The sequence below is a fragment of the Hirundo rustica genome, chromosome 8 (assembly GCF_015227805.2).
Source record: "Hirundo rustica isolate bHirRus1 chromosome 8, bHirRus1.pri.v3, whole genome shotgun sequence".
In the NCBI taxonomy this organism is placed as follows: domain Eukaryota; kingdom Metazoa; phylum Chordata; class Aves; order Passeriformes; family Hirundinidae; genus Hirundo; species Hirundo rustica.
The window spans coordinates 18955893-18975007 of NC_053457.1; the positions used below are offsets into that span (position 1 = coordinate 18955893).

Below are 19115 nucleotides of genomic sequence, written 5' to 3' on the forward strand. Positions count from 1 at the left end.
AAAGGTCGGTTGGCATTTCCATAAAGATTGCTTACGTGAGGATATCAGACACTGAGACCCTATTCAAAGAAATTCATCTGTCACAGAGAAAAATCCTGAAAACTGGGAGAACCTGCTGATCCTGAAGAGTTTTTGTATGGCTTTGAATGCACAGAACTGATTAGTCTGCATCACCTGGGAATGGGAAAATGTTTAGAATTCCTCTCATAAATGACCACTTCTTTCATCCTTTTATCCCCCCTGTAATGTTCAGCGATATACATTGTAAATTTTGCAGATCACTGATGTTCAGGATTTTGAACAACTTGTGCCCATCAGTCATCACAAATGGAAATTTTTTTCTACACTCGAAATTCTGGCTGTAGCTTTGCATAAACCAAGTGAAGTTTACCTGAAAATCCAGTCTTCATTGTTTACTTATAGTTTTGTAAATAAAGCAATCTTCAGCAGATTAAGATAAAACACAGTCCAGACATGATCAAGCAAGAAACTGGTTCAGCCAAAATGACTATATACAAAACCTGAGCCAAATCCCAGGGGGAGGCAAGGGTTCTCAAGGGCATCTGAAATGGCACTAAAGCCCATTGGTTACTTGCTGATGGATCCAGGATCTGATTACTGGTGTGTTGAGTAAACCCTTTTTTGCTAATCTCCACTCTTTGTTCAGCTCCCCACAGGTAGGAGTGACCAAGGATTAAACAAAAAGGGAAAAAAGCAGAGAGATTAGTGCCTGAAATTCTGTGCTTCTGCAAAAAATTCCAAATTTTCCTCTGAGGTGAACTGCCATGTGAGGGGACAAGTAGCCATTGTGAGCAGAGGATTGCATGAGCACACCTTGTGTGCATATACACCCTGTATTTATGATTTTACCCCCTGCTAGCTGACGGCTGGTGTACCACATAGAGAGGCCAGTTTGCCATAAGCAATTATCTAGCCCTGGCTTTGATTCTCTAATAAATAAAGTCCAAGGCTGTAATTCTTTGCAGTCCCAAGTGAAAATTACAGGCCAGTGGTCACAGAAGCCGTCTCAGAGCTGACCTGCCCCTCGTGCTGCTCCCCCCTCGCTGGCGCCAGCATCGTGCGTGCGGGAGGCATCATTTGGAACATCTGCTGATTTTAGCAATCCTGCAGTGGGGAAAGCAAGGCTGTCTCCTTCCACAGATGATCCCGAGGCCCTCCTCAATGTCCCTTGCTGGAACTTGATAAGGAGACGATGTTCACTTCTGCACAATCTGGAGCAACCTCCTGGGTGCTGAATGTGCCAGGTGAGAATTCACAGCACACAGAACAGCAATGATTCTTCCCACCTACATGCCAAAGATCCTTGAAGACTGGGAACTCCGTTTTTGAGTGGATCCCACTTTGTCTGAACTGGTTCTAATTTCAGTTCCTCGCTTGTTAAAAGTGAACCATGCACAGCCATGCAGAAAACAGTGGCACTATCTTCAGGGTGCCTCCTAATCCAATACCTTCCGTGGAAACAAATCTTTCTTATGAAACTAAAAGGGCAGGTATCCAGTATATGCATCACATACAAATTTGGCACTGTACATTGCCCATAAGTTTAAGGGTGAGTCTGAATGCAGAGGGTCCATAATACCAGAATAACTCATTTATTAAAAGTACTTGTACATGTCTTCATTATTTGAAAATTATACTAGTCTAAAAATATATATAAAAAATTCTGGTTTGCAATGGCACAATCCATTTCCAAAACATGAAGATGAGCAATCCAGCAGGAGTATAGGAGAATACATAGGTTTTGTTCAAAGGCTTAAGGCTTAAGGGAAAGGTGCCTTCCTAAGGGAACAATGTTCAGGGGATTGCTGCCTGTGTGTTTGTCTGCATGTTTCCTGGTTTTCAGCGTAGTCCTCCACAAAATAATTAAGGCTTTGTTGTCTGATAACAAAAAGCTGATGAACTAGAAGAGAAGGATTGCAAGTGTCCTGACCAGTAAAGATTGCAGCATGATTAGGAAATTAGAAGAGGAAGAAGAAGAGCAAGAGGGATACCCTAAATACTTGACTGGAACCTGCAATCAACTGTAAGGTACAAACTGACTGGAGAACAGGGTGGCTTCATTTAGTGCTTATGGAACAATTTATTAAACAAAAAAGAATTCTGAGAGGATTGAGTTAAAATTTTTACAGCATTGCTAACTGCGAAAATTTACTTGCCTGTTAAAATTTTGTTTGAGCATTTCTTTCAGATATTTTCCTTTTCTCAAGGCAAAAAAGCCTGACAATTTTATCTCCAGTAATCCATTTTCCAAAATCTCTTTCAGTACAATATGTAATTAGGACATGATTTATGATTTACATGAAAAAAATCTGGCATCCCTTAGGGCACAAAGGGGAGGATTCCAGCCACAATTTTCATATACTTATTGGAATATTCATTCAGGTTAACGAGATTGCAGCTTAGAAACTGTTCAGACAAGTAGCAGAGACAGTTTGTGCACAAAATCCTCCTAACTGGAGGTGCCAACTGAAGCACAGGAAGGAAACAAAGGCCCTGGAGACCAGAATTGCTTGAGAAGATCTAATAAAAGCAACGAGTGGCCCAATGTCCAAGTTGTTAGACGTGGACACCAGACACATTTCAAGATGTCAGGATGACCTGGGCAAGACTGTGGATACAGCCAGTGCTGACTGATTTGGCTGGGCTCTGCTGCAGCAGGGAGATGTCAGCCCAGCCTTGCCAGCTGAGGGACAGGGCGCAGTACAAGGGGTGCAGACCCCAAAAGTGATGCTGCCAGAGCCAGGTCTTAGCTGGTCACCCTGTGTGCTGCTCTGCAGGGCTGCTGTCAGCTCAGACCAGAATCAGCCTGAAGATCACCACACCGCAAAGTTTGGACACTGAATTCCTGACTAGTTGTCCTGTTGGTTTTCAAAAGGAAAATACAAGTTACCAGCTTTTCAGACCTGTTCTCCTCTAATATTGGAATCTCTCCCCTCCAGACTGACAGTCCCACTAGCAGAGAGGGACACAGTGTCCTCATACACAGACCTTGGGAACTGACTGCTTTTCAGATGGCCACTACTATCTGCTCCAGGGGAGAGAAATAGCCATGAATCCTCTCTGAAAAGGGATCTTCCTGCCTCAAGACCCTTCACTAAATGCTTCCAGAGCAAAGAGGTCATCCTGATCATCAAAAATATATACATTTCTTTTGGGATGGTAATAATTATGCCCTTTTCTGCTATTGTTTATCTTAATGAAGGAATGCTCCCTTGTTTAATGAAATTTTTTGGTGTCTAGGGCAACATTCAGTGGAGCAGAGCTTGAAAGAGGTCCATAAGTTTCATTTGTCCTCTGCGCAATCTTGCGGAACTATGTGCTGGCACTAACATTTTAGAAGTTAACTTCCTTCACGTAGCAGGAGTATGAAACATTTTGTTGACATAAGTAAAATAGAACATGTAGGTTCTTCATTTGGTTTGGAAAGTATCACTTTGGGGTCAGCAGGGAAATTTTGTCTTTATAAGGGAAAGATTCCATTGAAAACACAGACTATATTTGATAAGCAGCTTTGCTATTTGAAGTGCATTCCTATAGCTAAGCTTAAGGTACATTGATCATGTTCCTTTTCCCTTGCAAAAGATCAAAACAATATTCTATATCCTAAGAACAAAGTAATCCTCTTAATTTTATAATCACTGTATATTTCGTTTTTCATTGTTTACGGTAGATTTTTTTCATGTGGGAAAATTAACCTTGATGCTCAGAGTAAACCATTACTGTGTGTTGGTATTCACTGTATCTTCACTTTTTAAAGAAACAGGATCAGGTCTATGAGTCAGCAAAACCTTTGCTTTTTGAAAAGGAATTCCTACTATGTATAAAGGTATAAGTGGAAAAAGAAGTGCTTTACCATTTGGAAAGGCAGGTCTGTGACTATCTAACCTGCTGCCATAGCAGAAGTTAGGGGGAAGTTGGTTTTAATGCATGAAAAGAGTGAACAAACTATGATGGGGATGATTAGTAATGGAATTCGTATTTGACGAGAATTTTCCAGCAGAAAGAAGGCAAGGAGAAAGGTGTTCATGAGACGATAGACAGGGGTGCCAGCCCGCTCTGGGAGGCTGCTAACTCAGCCCTCACTCAGCCTAGTTAGGTGTGCAAAAATCCCACTTTGAATGGAGGACAGAGGTTTTGTGATGCTGTCTCTAACCTCCCCAGCACCGTTCCTCTTTCCCAGAGCAAACACCTTGCTTTAATTCTTGGGATTAAGAAAAACTGAAACCCCTCTGCCCACAGTCCCTTTGCCCCTAAAAATAGCTGGGTAGGTCCTGCTGATGGCAGCATGAAGCTGACCAGAGGCTCCTTCCGTCTGTGCTTACCAGTGCTCAATGGCCCCCGCTGACCAGGAGACTGCTGCACACTGAGTGCAAGGTCTGCACAGTGCTCGCACTGGCCCCAGCTCTTCTGCCAGAGCACCTCAATTCACACTCCCAAGACTTTCATTTGGCAACAAGTGCAAGACAAATAAAGCATATGAAATTTTCAGCTTTCCACACGTGTAGACAGATATGTAAATTCCTTTCTTCTCTAATTATAGTCAATATAATTAATACCTTGTCCCCACAGTGGTGACATGATGCTGTTCTATACATTACTACAAAATTAGCAGAAGGATAAAAAAAAAAAACCTGCCTGCAGATTGTGAGGCAAAATAATTTGAACAATGCAAAGCTCATAAATTGCAACACAGACTTCATCCACCCTCAGAGGTGAAGAAACCCTGGCTTACATATATTTCACAAACTTCTGCATCAGCCAGAAAGCATTGTGGAAATAATTGCTCTTTCCACAAGTTGTATTTCCCTTGGATACGTTAACAGACAGGCTGGTGCTGAGCTTTTCGTGTGCAAGCTGCCCCTTCTATTGGTGATTGGCACTTGAGCTGGAGGGCAACGCTGCCTGGGACATTTCCAGACAAGCATCAGCAGTGTGAGCAGCACAGCCAGGCACGCAGCCCTCTGTCCCTCATGAGCCCTTCCTTTTGACACTTCTTACTTTACCTTTGTCACACGGAAGATTCATAATTATCTAAGTGCCAATGCACTTAGAGCTAGCTCACTCATAACCTACATACACTGTGCCACTCAGCCCAGTTGCTGGTAATCCCCAGGCACGTCCATTGACCTTGATGACGACCACCAGAAATATTTTTGCAGGCCTGACAGAGCTGAGAAGGATCTCTCACCCAAGCAGTGCCTGTTCTTGCTAGTGCTTTATGTTTCTGCACCTCTGTCTGTGTGTATGGACTCCACTGGGAGCAATTCCTTTGCCTTTTGGAGATGTAGGGTCCATTGCTGAATAGGGAGGGTCTCCCTTCACCCCCAAAATGTTCCTGTGCTGGGGGCCAACACCACTCCAGCTGAGGCAACAGCATGGGCTGGGTGGCTGAGGGCAGTGGTTGAATGCTGCTGGGAAGCAGGTGTTATCCCAGGAACACAGTGGAGAGCACACTATTAGACCCTGTGCTTAGTTCTCAGTGTTTTTCTCACTCTCAGGAAGCAACTGTTTACACCATTATGACACAAAATGTTTTTAAAGCCATATGAGTGCACAAGGAGATCCTTCTGGTTTTGCTGCTATGTGTTCCCTTGGAGACTCCTGGACAGAGCTTCCACAAAAACAAATCTGTCTCTCAATAAAGCATGCCTCCCCTTAAAGGCCCTCCTTAACATACTTAAAATAGCCAAACATTTCTGATAACTACATTCACTAGCTGCATGAAGAAGCCAAAAGGACATATTTGATCCATGATGAACTGCTATATTCAGCTGTATAAAAATAACTTCCATTCCTAAGTCATTTCCATAGCCAGGTCCAATTCCTGCAGCAGGAGGGAATGGGGAGAGCAAAGAGTTTACAGAAAACACGAAAACGCTGGGGATTATATTCTGTACATTGATAGGGGGGTTATCCATAAAAAGCATTGGAAAGAGTTGAGGCTTCATAAACTGAGCATGTTAGTGAACAATTTATATAAAGGCACTTATTTATATAAGGGCACCTAGACCGACCGGTTTAGAGTTCATTTGCATATGACCACACTTGTGAGGATGCAGCAATGTCGCAACCTTTAAGCACTTCCACTGAATTCCATACCAAATTATAGTGTGAGTAACTTCCACTGAAATCTGACAAATTCCACTGAAACCCGACAACTTCCACTGAAACCCATCTCACTTCAAACACATACTGCCTGCAATGACTTTATCCAGTCATTTCCTATTCATGGTAAAATGCCATGTTTAAGCAAAATTTTAGTGAGGGATTTTTTTGTTGTTATTGGAGCATTGTCTTGCACTAAAGAATGAAGGTGGTTTTGTTCACAGTGAGTTAATAGCACATCTTAATGACTTAGAATAGCATGAGGTACTCAAAGGCGAGTACGCATTTAAACACTTCACTCATGAAATTCATGTTGAGCTTCAAAAGACACCAAGACTTTAAAAAGGTGGAAACCTGCTTTTCTTACAGGAAAGATGAAAGAACTTGGAGTACATAAAGGAAATAATGAGAAGATTCAAAATAACATCCCATCCCATGTGTAGAACCAATATTTGGAAACACTCCATGTTCTAAACCAGATCTTTGAAAATCATTTCCTCTCCTTATTCACTGCCAGAAACTGAACTCAGATGTTTCTAATTCTCTTTAAAGGCCTGATAACAAGTCTTGTAGGAACAGGTCTTCTCCTGAGATTTTATTTCATATTTCTTTCTGATCTGTAAATATTGAAGAAAATAACTTCTGAGGATATATTGAATATTTCTGATCCTAACCACAGGCAGTACTGCAAGAAGAAATTATGCAAGCCATAATATAAACAGAAATACCAAATCCTGTTCAAGACCTTGGTCAATGTTCATCTCAGCATTTAATCTGATCTATTCTATGTGGATGAACAATATTTGTGAGACAGAGAGAACAATTGAAGGAATAAAAATTGGGAACTGAACAAGAGAGAATAATTAGTTTCAAGATTTTAAAATACCTGGAACATGCAGAAGGAAAAACCCACCAGCTTTATAGCAGAGCACCAAAGCACAAGCACCAAAAAACCCAAGAAGATCCTCACTGACACTTCTGCAAAGCTTGTATTGCTGTAGTGAGGACACCACTCATGGTGGAACATGGCTGCACTGGGCTTGGCCTCCACAAAAAGAAGCGACTTAAAAAGGTCACTGCCTGAATGCCTTAAAAAGGACCTGTCTGGACTTTCTATTCAGGCCTACCCAATTTCCACTGCTGAACAATTCTGGCCCACTCAGAGTATGCTTGAGACCACTGACACACCGGTGCCCACTTTGGCAATGCTTTCTGAGTCCATACAGATTCCAGAAAAACCTTCTAGTTTCGTAACTATTCATTTCGGAAATATCCATTCAATTCTATGGCCATTTGAGAGGTGAAATATAAATGGAGGAAAATCTCCTGAAACCACTCCACCAACAATGTCGGATTATGGAAGAGCAACAAAAGCATTAAAAAAATAAAAGAAAAAATATGTGCAGTAACATCTGCAGAGGTATCAGAGTTCCTTCTCTCTTTCCCAGATAACATGAGAAGCTGGAATTGGTAGGTTGTTAGTAAAAGAAAATTGTTACAGGTCTATTGACAATTTCATTAGGCATGATAAGGTATATCTATGAATATATTTGTTTTCAAAATTCCTGATCCTGCTCTGCCACTCTACAGAGGCTGGTATTCTCCTTAAAAATCCAGCAACCTGTGATAGTAGAAGAGCCTTGTTATAGCTGTGGTGGCTAAGGAGCTGAAAAGCATGAGATTTGAGAATAAAAGGAACACCCTCTCTGGTGCTGCGTCAGGGAAAAGCTGAAGTGATAGTAGAAGGAGTGAGTAGTGGGAAAGAAACAAAGGCTTATTGTCAAGTTGCTGCATGATTGACCATCCTTTCACTGCCAGCACCGCTTCCAAACAGCCAGGAACGGAGTTTTCATTCTTCTGCAGCCACAGCTGCTCAGCCAAACCATGACTTTGGGCACCAGGTCAGTAATGCTTTGATTTATTTATGATCCAAAACTGGTGAAGTCTTCATGGGAGCTTGCAAAAGGGGGTATGAAACCTGAGCTGGAGGAGTTCCTTTAGTATTTAGGAACTAATTTATTTAGTTGTGTTGTTTTGCTTGTAAGAAGGTGAAAGTATGGCTATTTCTTGCAAGATTCCTTTTGACCAAAGAGATTCAGGCCTGGCTCACCTAGCCTGAATTTAGGTAGCTCTGGGATAGCTGAAGAGGTATGGGAAGATGGCAAGAGAGAGAATCACAAAGTGGTGACTTTAAACCAAAAGAAAGGGTGCTAGCTGAGTAAAACAAAGGTTTCTAAATGTCCCTTTTTCTACAAAAGGAGCTGAGTATTTCCATTACACAGATTGTACCAGAATGTAGTGCTAAGAAGTTAGTGTATAAATTGTTGTCCTGCGAGAAGAAAAAAAAAAATTCTATTCATATTATTTGGGGGGAAATAGTTTAAAAGTCTTCTTGGTTAGGAAAATGATAAATGCAATAGATTTTTTGGCTGAATCAGTCTGACTGAAAGATCTATCACTGGGACAACAGAAGTTTAGGAGTAGCCTCTGGGGTGGTTATATAGTGTAGAGAAGATGCTAATACAAACAGTGCATTTACTTTGAGCCAAGTGTATGTAGGTCTTCACAGACAGTGGAGTTGCTACGTGTGCATCTTAGCAGGGTAGCTACCTCCCAGGATTTTATTGTTCCTTTTTTGCTTAACAAAACTGGATGTCTCTGCACTCAGTCTCTACCTAGCATTACATTTAGCAAAGTGTTCTTTTCCTTTATCCATCCTCATCCCATGGAGTGGATAAATTTTGTCATTAGGCACGTTTGTGTAAATTTTGCGACTAAGAAGCACTGCTTTATTTAGGTTCCTAAGTTTTTAATTAAATTGGAAATATTTATTTTTTTATTTGAAATTGTTTTTCCTTTTCCCCACTAACTATCCCACAACTTGGTTATCTCAACTTTGAAAGCTGCACTGTGACAATGATTGATTTACTTCCAAGTTAGCCAATAACTCTGTGTTTCACAGAGTTAGCCAGAAATGTTTCCAAATTCACCTACAGACCAAATGCACGGTATGGTAATGCAAGTGATCTACTTCTCAGACAAATCAGTGAAATTCATTGCTCCAGAAGCTTTTCTCCTTTTCTTGGATTCATTAATACTTTTGCCTTGATCAAGAGCAGCATCCTAGATCGGACCTTAGCAGAGAGCCCAGGTTGCTGCTCAACACTTTCAGACAGGTGTTTGAAGTCAGCTCCATTGCACTTAATTAACAAGTAGGGAGTACCAGACTGGCTCCATTCATTATTAGACAGTACTTTCCTCATCAGAAAAGTACAGAACCTGTCTGGATTGCAAGGGCAGAGGAGAACTACTGACAGCTGAATATATTGGATTTTGCAGGGAGAAGATATGGCTGTTTGTTGCTGTGACATATTTGTTTCAGGGAGTTACTTATTCAGAAGAACTGAAAAGAATGAAGAGAGCTGTGGATCCTGAAGCCTTTATGAGTATTGTAAGTTGGTTGATGGAGTGACCGGAGGGTGGATGTTTTGCATGACTTACAGCAGAGGGGTTTCAAGGAGTTAGATATAACAGGATAGATAAGCTACCTGTATTTAACCTATCCTCTCTAGTCATTGTATGTACTACTCCTTTCTCTTCTGTTCTCTTCTGCCTGCATGTGTAACAGCCCATCTCCTCTCTGACAGAAATTAAAGTAAATAGTAAATCTCCAGACTTAATTTCCTTTTAAGTATCGGTTACCAGCTTGCAATTGCTGGCACTACCTGCCTATCTGAAAGAATGACTATCTGGAATGTCAGCATTTCATCAACAATGAAGTCTATAAACAACCAGTGGTGACCAGCAGAGACCAAAAACGCCCAGCTTTTCAGAAAAACACCTCTTGCCAAGCAAACTTGCTTAGGTCTTTTCTCATTTGTTAAAATCTTGGGGGTTCCATCCTGCATGGCAAAATACATTGAGTAATTCTCTGAGTAAAAGTTATAAAAACCAATTCTCTTTTGTAACAAAACAGATGGAATGTTGCAGGTCAAAAATAATATTTACTTCCAAGCTTAAGATGGGCTGTGCTAGGGATTTCTCTTGCAACTATGCAAATGCCTGATCTTTCTGTACCTGCTTTCCAACATTTCTGCATTGTGACTATCTTATAATATAGGAAATGGACTTGTGCAAGCAAATGCATTTGTACTTCTCTCCTAGAATGAGCTCATTACTTACCAAGGGTACCCCAGCGAGGAGTATGAAGTGATGACTGAAGATGGTTATGCCATCACCATTAACAGAATCCCTTACGGTACTCAGAATCAAGGAAGCCCAGGTACAGTTATTTAATATGGCACAAGACCAGCCCAGATAGGGCATATTCTCCAAAGAGATAACTTGTATTTTTGAGACATCCACCAAAGCTTGTATACTTGACTGAAATTTTAGTGCAGAGTTCTCGCTGCCCTGAACAAGCTGCAAGATCTACGGAATTAATGTCAAGCACACCTATTTATAATAAAAATCCACCATAATATGAAGCACATCCTTCCTACTAAGAGTTGATGTGTAAAACTTTAAAAAAAAAAATAAAAATAAGATAAAGCTTGTTTGTAAAACAGGCTGCCTAATCAGCCTGTTTTGCAAAAGCTTTTTCAGCTTCTAATTTTGCTTTGCTCTTGCTTACACCTGGTTAGTATAAGAGTCTGATTCATATTTTGGGTAAAGGAAACCTCTGAAAACAATCCCACGCCTTCATCTCTGTATCAGTGTTGAGAATCTCAAGCTGATGTGTCTGAGCTGTACAAATAATGGCCAGAGGGTGCCAAGTTATTTTGCTCTCATGTCAGGCAGATCTTTCCATAAATTCTTTCAGAAGTTTAGAAGTTGTCTCTCACAGAAAGGGGGAGGGGGGTTGTTTTAATGATTCATTGATTTGGGAAAAAATGCCAGTATTGAACATGAGACAATAATGTCTCTGAACAGCCTGGATAGTAAAAGTTAAAAACAATTATACACTGTTTTGGTTTTGCTTTATTTTTCAGCTTCAAGGCCTGTTGTGTTTCTCCAGCATGGATTATTTGGGGATGCTAGTAACTGGGTCATAAACCTGCCCCACAACAGCTTGGGCTTCCTGCTAGCTGATGCTGGATTTGACGTTTGGATGGGAAATAGCAGAGGGAATCGCTGGTCAAGAAAACATCAAAAGTATTCCATTGATCAAGATGAATTCTGGGCTTTCAGGTAGACAGAACCACTGAAGGGGATACCCATTGCCCATCCTTACATATCTATTTCAGCTGGCTAAATCAGGGATCTACATTTGCTACTTTCTAATAAGCATTCTTTACATTTTCTTTTGCTGCAGTGCCCCTATAAAAGCATGTGAACTGTAATAGTAATGGAGACAACTTGAATTACTGCTTGAACAGGTTCCTCAAACTAGAGGCAATGCAGCAGAATGACTGCACAGGCCATCTCCAAGCCATTCCTCAGCCCAGGAGCCAGTTTTGGCAGCTACTTAGAAACACTAGTCTGTGTAATACAATAACCCAAAAAATCTTGACTAGTATCTTCCATATCCAGTGCCAGAAAAATAAAGAACTTAGAACAATTGAATGGTTCACTAAATCAGTCAGACTGTTTCTTTGTTGACAAGTTATTAATAAAAATGTGAATTCAATTTAAAGTCTGTTTTTTAATTTATTCATGCCTCTCTTTCAATCTCCTGCCTGCAGTTTTGATGAGATGGCAAAGTATGATCTCCCAGCAGCAATAAATTTCATTTTGGAGAAAACAGGACAAGAAAAGTTGTACTATATTGGCTATTCACAAGGTACTACTATTGGTAAGTTGCATACAAGAGAAAAATTCTTCTGGAAAACACGAGTAAAATGTGATTTAAAATACCGAGTTACTGAATGTACCTGAAGTTTTCATTAACTCTTTGTAGCTGTGAAATACTGTGTTAGTTTAAGCAATTTTCAACATCCAGGCATTTAAAATTTATTATAAAAATAATGAAGCATAATGGATCAAGGGCTGCTGGAAATGTGTCAACTAAGAATTTTATTGGAAATTGTTGTGTGTGGGCCTTGCAAAGATTTCTGTCCAAGATGCAAGGGTGTGTCCAACAGCAGCTGGTCAGTTCACCAAAATAAACAAAACAGGAAGATGAGAGAACAGAGAGAGAAGTTGGCCAGTTTGGACCAGCTGTACAGAGGAAAAAAGAAAATTCAAAATTGGATTGACTGGAAGAAAAAAAAATTTCCTCCAAATAGTATAAGAAATGCATGAATGTGCACCATAAGTGTACATCTATGTTTAAGTCTGGAAGAAAACTGCAAAATATAGGAAGAAATTTCTCTGAATAGGGAAGAAAACCCTACAAGTTGGTAAATTATGCAGCAGAAGGATTTCACATAAATCTAGTCTGTATCATAGTCTCTGAACAAGTAACAAGGTTGCTTATAAATTGAAAGTGCAGAATACCATATATTGATACTGAAAACAGTCTAATGTAAAAATGATGGAGGTTTTGACTCTTTTTTTTTTTTTTTTTTTTTTTTTTTTTTTTTTTTTTTTTTTTTTTTTTTTTTTTTTTTCCCCAGCTTTCATTGCATTTTCAACAATGCCAGAGCTGGCTCAAAAAATCAAACTCTACTTTGCATTGGCCCCTGTCGCTGCTATTAAGTATGCTAAAGGCCCAGCAACAAAACTCCTCTACCTTCCTGGGAAAATACTGAGGGTGCGTGATATCTTGGTTTCCACTGTTTAACCATATACTTGTTAGTTCAGCTCTTAAAATGGATAAATAGAAAGTATAGGGCTTTGTGAAATCCTGATTGCTTGTGGGCAGGTTTTCCTTCCTTGTGGTGAGGCCCTTGAAAGTTCAGACAGGGCAATAAGGGCTTCCAGTCTGAGGCAACAGCACAGCATGGGGACAGGTCACCCAGAGAGCTACAAAGATGCAGATTCTCAAAGGTTTCCAAGAATCCTCCAGGCAAAGCCACAACAGATATGAAAGCTTAAACTATGAATTGGAGTTAACATTTGACATACCTCTTCATTAGAAGTGATGTAACCCAGATTGAGTAATACCCAAGTGGGCTGATGCAATGGAAAACCAAGTAATTTCTCACTTGTTTGTGGGAACATCATCTGAGAAATACAGAAAAGGCGAGTAAGAACCACTGAAATTTCTGGAGCAGAAAAGCGTGTACATTACTAAAATAATGTTACCTTTGTATTTCACAGGGTGTGCTTGGCAACAGAGAATTCCTTCCCCATACTAAGAGTCTAACAAGGATAATAGCCCCTGTCTGCAGCCACCGAGCTTTTGCCAGGCTTTGTAGAAGTGTCTTCTTCAATCTGGGTGGCTGTAACCTGAAGAACATTGATGTGGTACGTATAACTTCTACCAGCTCTACTGGGAGTTTAAGCTTATTCTCCTCAAATTCACCTTCTATCCTGTAGTGTAAATCCTGAACTTCTATTAGTATCACATTGCAGGGGACAGTCCCCACTACTGCACAGCAGGATCTGCTGATTGCCCTATCTCTAGGAGGGAACCACAGCCTCTCCCCTCAGCAGAGCACTTGGTACCAGTTCTACAGCTGGCTGCTGCTCCGAGCCCCCCGGAATTCTGCAGCCTGCCTTGGGACAGGCCTCACCCAGGGCACCATGTCATGGTCCATACTGTGGTTACCGGTGTCCTCAGAGACATTTCACGTGCTGGCACACTGGAAAAGAAGAAATAAAAAGCCTACCTGCTTCTTGCTTTCTCTTTGCAACACAGAAAGAAGCACACATTTTCCTCCTTGTCCTTGTTCTCCAAGCCTTGGACCATCAGAGTAGGAGAGTACTAGGACATACCTGGGCACCTCATGCTATGTCCAGCTGTAGGTCAGATCACCTGGGAGTCAAAATTTTGCTCCAGCATTTATCAAAAAATACCTCAGAAAGTGTTCTCTGAGGGAGGATCACACAGCAGCTTGTTAAGAAACTCCTGCAGTGCTAGGGTGTGTTTTATTTCAAATATTTTTCCATTTATCAGGAAATTTTATTTCCCTTTGCTGTCCAACAGTGATCCTCTCTCACACAGAATCTGCTACAGAATTCTGAAAAACATCACACAGATTGGGGTTTAAATTGCTGACTTTCTATTAATTCCTTCTCACCTGTAGATTCTTTTAGATTCTCAGTCATCTTGGAAAATATTCATGTTAGGTATTGCTCTTTCCGACACACTGCCACATGTGAAGTAGATCTGAGGGAGTCTCCAACCCTGCCACTCCAAATTCTGTTGGTTTTATTGATACATGACACTGCTGTAGCATATGTTTTAATGTACATCTGCATAGAAGGGAAGAAGAGAATGCTCACTGAATATTCTCTTTCAGAACCGAATCGACGTGTATATTGCCCAAACCTCTGCTGGAACTTCTGTGCAGAACATAGTCCACTGGAGTCAGGTATGAGCAAACCCCTGAAAGACAGAACAGGTACTCACCTCGAGCTGAACAGAGAGGTACAGACATAACCAGCTGTGCAGCCATTGCCAGCTTCTTGGAAGCACATGCAACTTGTGGGTTGCAACTGAAACCTCAGTTCAGAGCACTGTTTTTCATTTCTCCTTCTTTTGCCAGCAGGATAGAAATGCCCTATGTGATACAGGTACATTCAAAACCAACAATGAAGTACTGCATTTGAATAAAAATAAGTAGTCTGGAAGCCATGTGCACAGGTGTACACATCACTCTTCTTATTGTGTATCCAATACTTTTTATAAAGTTCTGTAGGGAGTTTACCTTGAGAAATTAGTCCTGTTTCCAGTGCAGTGTCAAGAAATGAACAGGATTTGGCTGCCATATAAATTGTCACATTTTACTATTAAAACCCTTGTAATTTCTTCTCTCACTTTCAAGGCTGTCAGTGTCTGGACAGCAATAGAACCATAAATAATAATTACTAATTTAGTAGAATGTTTATATCCCTTACCAAGAAGGTACTGCCATAGTACCTCTGCAGCAGCAGCGCTGATGGGAGCTGCCTTTCTGTCTTTGGGCTCAGAGGATATCACAGGATATCTGAGGATCCAGAGAGCTCCCTTGGAGGAGGCTCTGCAGCCAGGCATGTTTCCTGGCAGCCCCACGGGCTCTGGGGTGGCGCAGGAAGCAGCTGTGGGCACGCAGAGTTTGCAGGAGCGTTCGTGCCCTTTCCAGCGAAGCAAACGCACAGATATGTTTGAGTGACATCTGCACAGACACTTACTCAAAATAAAATTATACTTTTGGCTGTGAGTTTGCGTTAGATGGTAGGTTAGAATAAGTTGCTTTTGTAACCGTGACCTAGACCTGTAAAGAAAAACGGTTGCAGAAGCAGAGTGGGGGGAGTTCTGCAAATTGACTCAGATGTAATTCAGCATCTAACCATAGACTGCGAGCACAAACATGTAGAAATGATACTCCTAAGTCTTTGTTGTGGTGACTGTTATTACAACTAAAGGAGCTAATGGAATTTCTATACTAAGATTCTGGCGAGGTTGTCCTCAGAGTAGTAACAACCCATGCTGGAGGTAAAGCCAAGAAGAAAAACTAAAAATGGTAATTTCTGTATTCAAAATAGAGTGGGAAGAGAAAACACAATATGGAGGCACTCACAGAGCTGATGTTGGCAACAGGACTGTAGAAATAGGACAAGGCAGTAGCACTGAGATGACCTTGCTGACAACAGGCATTAACAGCAGTTTTACAAACTTGAACAAATTGTCTGCAAGGAAATTTTTGGGTCTGTCTGCAGAAGATGTGAATTTCTTTCATTATGACGAAAACATTTGACTCCTTTTCACTTTTTGACACTTTAAATTAATTTACTGTTGGCTCTTTCATAGCTCTTAGAAGAACTTCTGTTGGGGCTTTAGATTGGAGTCAGAGGCTCATCAGAGAAAGAACACACAAACTTCACAAATTATGGCTTTATAACTACCCCTCTCTTGTTCATCCTCTTAGGAGGCCCGCTCGGGGAAGTTCCAAGCTTATGACTGGGGCAGTTCAAAGAAGAACATGGAAAAATACCAACAGGTATGTTTTGGTGAAGCAACTTTGGACAGCAGAGAAACACACAGGAAGAAAGCAAGGATGTAGTAGGAGACACATTTTCAGAACATAAGTAAATGAAAATATTATTGCTTTTCAGTATGGAAGTCAACAGAGAAAGCATGCAACCACTAGTAGCAATAATAAATTTATACATTTTAAAAGAAAGAGAGAGGAAGAGAAAATGATCAATAGGAATAAGAGGAAGTAAGGGCAGAAAAAAAATAATTTTGAAAAAGAAGAGTACACAGAAAATAACAAAAACATCTTGCCTACTAGTGTAACTGAAACAGATGAAACCATTAGGAATAGGTAAAGTGGAAAATTAACAGCCACCCCTAGATTTTGACAGCCAGAGACAAAAGGACTTTGTCCTCCAGCAGACCCCGAGGAATGTCTTTTCCATTCAAGACTCTAATCCCATCCTTGACCCTCCCACCCTTTAGGTCTCCACAACAGCCTGTCATTACAAGTTACATGTTTTAATGATGACTTGCATGAAACACAGCTTCCTTTGGTTTGCCTTGAATTTGCTTGCTCCTGGAAAGTCACAGGATGCTTTCTAGGTTTTGTGTTTGGGATTGTTACTTCCAGTGCTGTTTCTTCATACCATTTGTGGTTGTATAAACCTGTCTCCCGTCTTTGCTCTGATATCTGTTTCCAAATACAGGAGTCCTAAGCTGCTTTCCCTCTCCTCCTACAGAAGCCATTCCATGATCCTTTTCATCCTTGTCACATGTTGTGTTTTCTCTCTAACCCATGTCTTCTGGGGCTGACCAGTACTTCAAAAGGACCATGATGGGGGATTATCCAGGGGCATCCTGACATCTCTGTCTAGTTTCAGGTTCCTGCCCTAAGATTCCCACTTGAGAGGGCAAAGACCCAACAATAACTCTTTGTCAGCTCAGGAGGGGGTTTACTTTTGGCTCTGCTATCAGTTGAGTAATCCCTGTGAGCACAAACAGAAAAGGCAAGCAAGGGAGCTTCCTCTTTGGTTTAGACAACTCTGCTTTGAGCAGTGGCAGAAGAAAGCCCCAAATGAATGTTTAAAGTTGCTGTGTTCTCCTGGACATTCATTCCTGTACTGTTTTCCAGACTATTCCTCCTCTCTACAACGTAGAAGAGATGATGGTACCAACTGCAGTATGGACTGGGGGACGAGACCTGCTTGCAGATCCCAAGGATGCAACCATTTTATTGTCTAAAATTAAGAAGCTTATCTATCACAAGAAGATTCCTGAATGGGCACACCTGGATTTCATCTGGGGATTGGATGCACCTTTGCATGTGTACAATGAAATTATTGACCTAATGCAGAAGTATCCTTAACACACACCCAGGAGCCTTACCTGACTCGTTCAGCACCACTTAAATTCAATGGGTAAAAAAACCCCTTCTGCTGCATCTGGAGTCAGGGAAAGGTTTCCTCCTGCACACTACCTGTCACTCCATTGCCTTTTGTATCCCAATAGTACACTTCATGATTTCTGGCAACCTTGTGGATCTGTAACACTTTTTCAGTTGATCATACATCTTCAGTTCTGCAATAACTATATTTTGCTAACAGAAGACTGGGTTTGCTTCCAGCCTGCTCTCTTCTTTAGACTATTACAGTAATGAAAGAACTTCCTTTCTCTGGGTACATTCTATGATCTCTAGATGTTTTCCATTCTTCAAATTATTGCCCAGTTTATTGGGCTGGCAGTTATTTAAAGGCATAGTGTAATCAAAATCTTATTCCAACAGTTGTGGTATTGTATAATTTTATTATTAAACAAGATTATAAAACAAGAAAGTGAGTTAATACAAAAGACCACCTCACTCCTGAAAAGAAGATGGTTTGTCTTTGTTTGAAACAGGAATGCTCCCTGTTTTCATGAGGAAGAGCAAGGGACACAGGGTAGACCCAACGGAAAACAGTAACCAGTATCAGTGTTCAAGCATCCACCTGGAAGCCAGGGAACTTGGCTTCAAGATCCACCTTGAGAAAGAGAAATTCTTGCTGATTCAATCTTAATCATTTTAGGAATGGCAGCATTGGACCATTTATTTCAAAGTTACACCCTGAACCCAGCAAAAACCTCACATCTTCTGCTGTTACACATGTAAGCTACTGGCTATCACAGAGCTGAGATGATCTAACCTTTGTCAAGGCTCTGAGCAGCCTCTCTGGACTTTAAACACTAAAATGAAAAGTACCCAAACATTGCTAGAAAGAATCAATTATCTTCATCCCGTGTACATTTAGAGCACTTTGACCACTACTGGAAAGAGCTGCTTTCAAGACAGTCCTAAAGAATTATTCATCCTATTAATTTCCTGAGGTAATTATGACTCTACCAATCTTGTTTCAAATAGGTAGTTACTGCACAAAACCCTTCAGCTGAACCACAGCCTCTGTGGTTATTAGGTTACAGTGTTATAGGTTACCATTCCTCCAAAACAAAGTGCCATTAGCTTCACTGTGAAAAGAAACACAGTGCATTTAGGGGTTTTCTTTCAGCCTGACACGGTCTTTCTCCTTTTCAATGAAATGTTAATGTGGGCCAAGTCTGGGATGCTGGCCAGCACAGTGCAGCTGCTGCACTGGGACAGTTCACTGGTGACACTGTATGACCAAAGGACCAGTGTCTCACTCTGAGTAGTGGTTCATTAGTCAAACAAATTAACCATGGCTGTTACCACTTCTGCACCTTTCCCTTCCAAGAGAAACAACAGGCCCTTTTCAGCTCCTGAGCCCACTGCTGAAGGCTGTCCTCTTTCCTTCTGTTTCACAGATGTAACCAGAGTTTGATCCAAACAAAACAGTTCCCCTCCAGACAAGGACATTCCTCCCATCAAATACAAATTCCTGGAGACAAGTACCCTTCAGAGAGTCAATCTTTCAACTAACTCACTGTTTGTAAGGAAAATGTATGAGGACACGAAACCTACTTTATAAGTTTT

At 41.0% G+C, this 19115-nt stretch overlaps 1 protein-coding gene across 1 annotated transcript; it reads left to right on the forward strand.

Annotated features, from left to right (window-relative positions):
* The first annotated feature begins 8010 nt into the window (after positions 1–8010).
* LOC120755739 (lipase member M-like) lies at positions 8011–17498 on the forward strand. Its single transcript, XM_040071156.1, has 10 exons — positions 8011–8027; positions 9466–9577; positions 10291–10408; positions 11118–11316; positions 11811–11920; positions 12684–12820; positions 13330–13476; positions 14475–14546; positions 16083–16154; positions 17265–17498. Exons 1-10 carry the CDS (start codon positions 8011–8013, stop codon positions 17496–17498), a joined length of 1218 nt encoding a protein of 405 aa, XP_039927090.1.
* Positions 17499–19115: the final 1617 nt, after the last annotated feature.

Coding starts and splice junctions, on each gene's coding strand:
- LOC120755739 (XM_040071156.1), top strand. Junction 11,317..11,810: donor GATGAATTCTGGGCTTTCAG/GTAGACAGAACC, acceptor TCCTGCCTGCAG/TTTTGATGAGATGGCAAAGT. Junction 16,155..17,264: donor ACATGGAAAAATACCAACAG/GTATGTTTTGGT, acceptor ACTGTTTTCCAG/ACTATTCCTCCTCTCTACAA.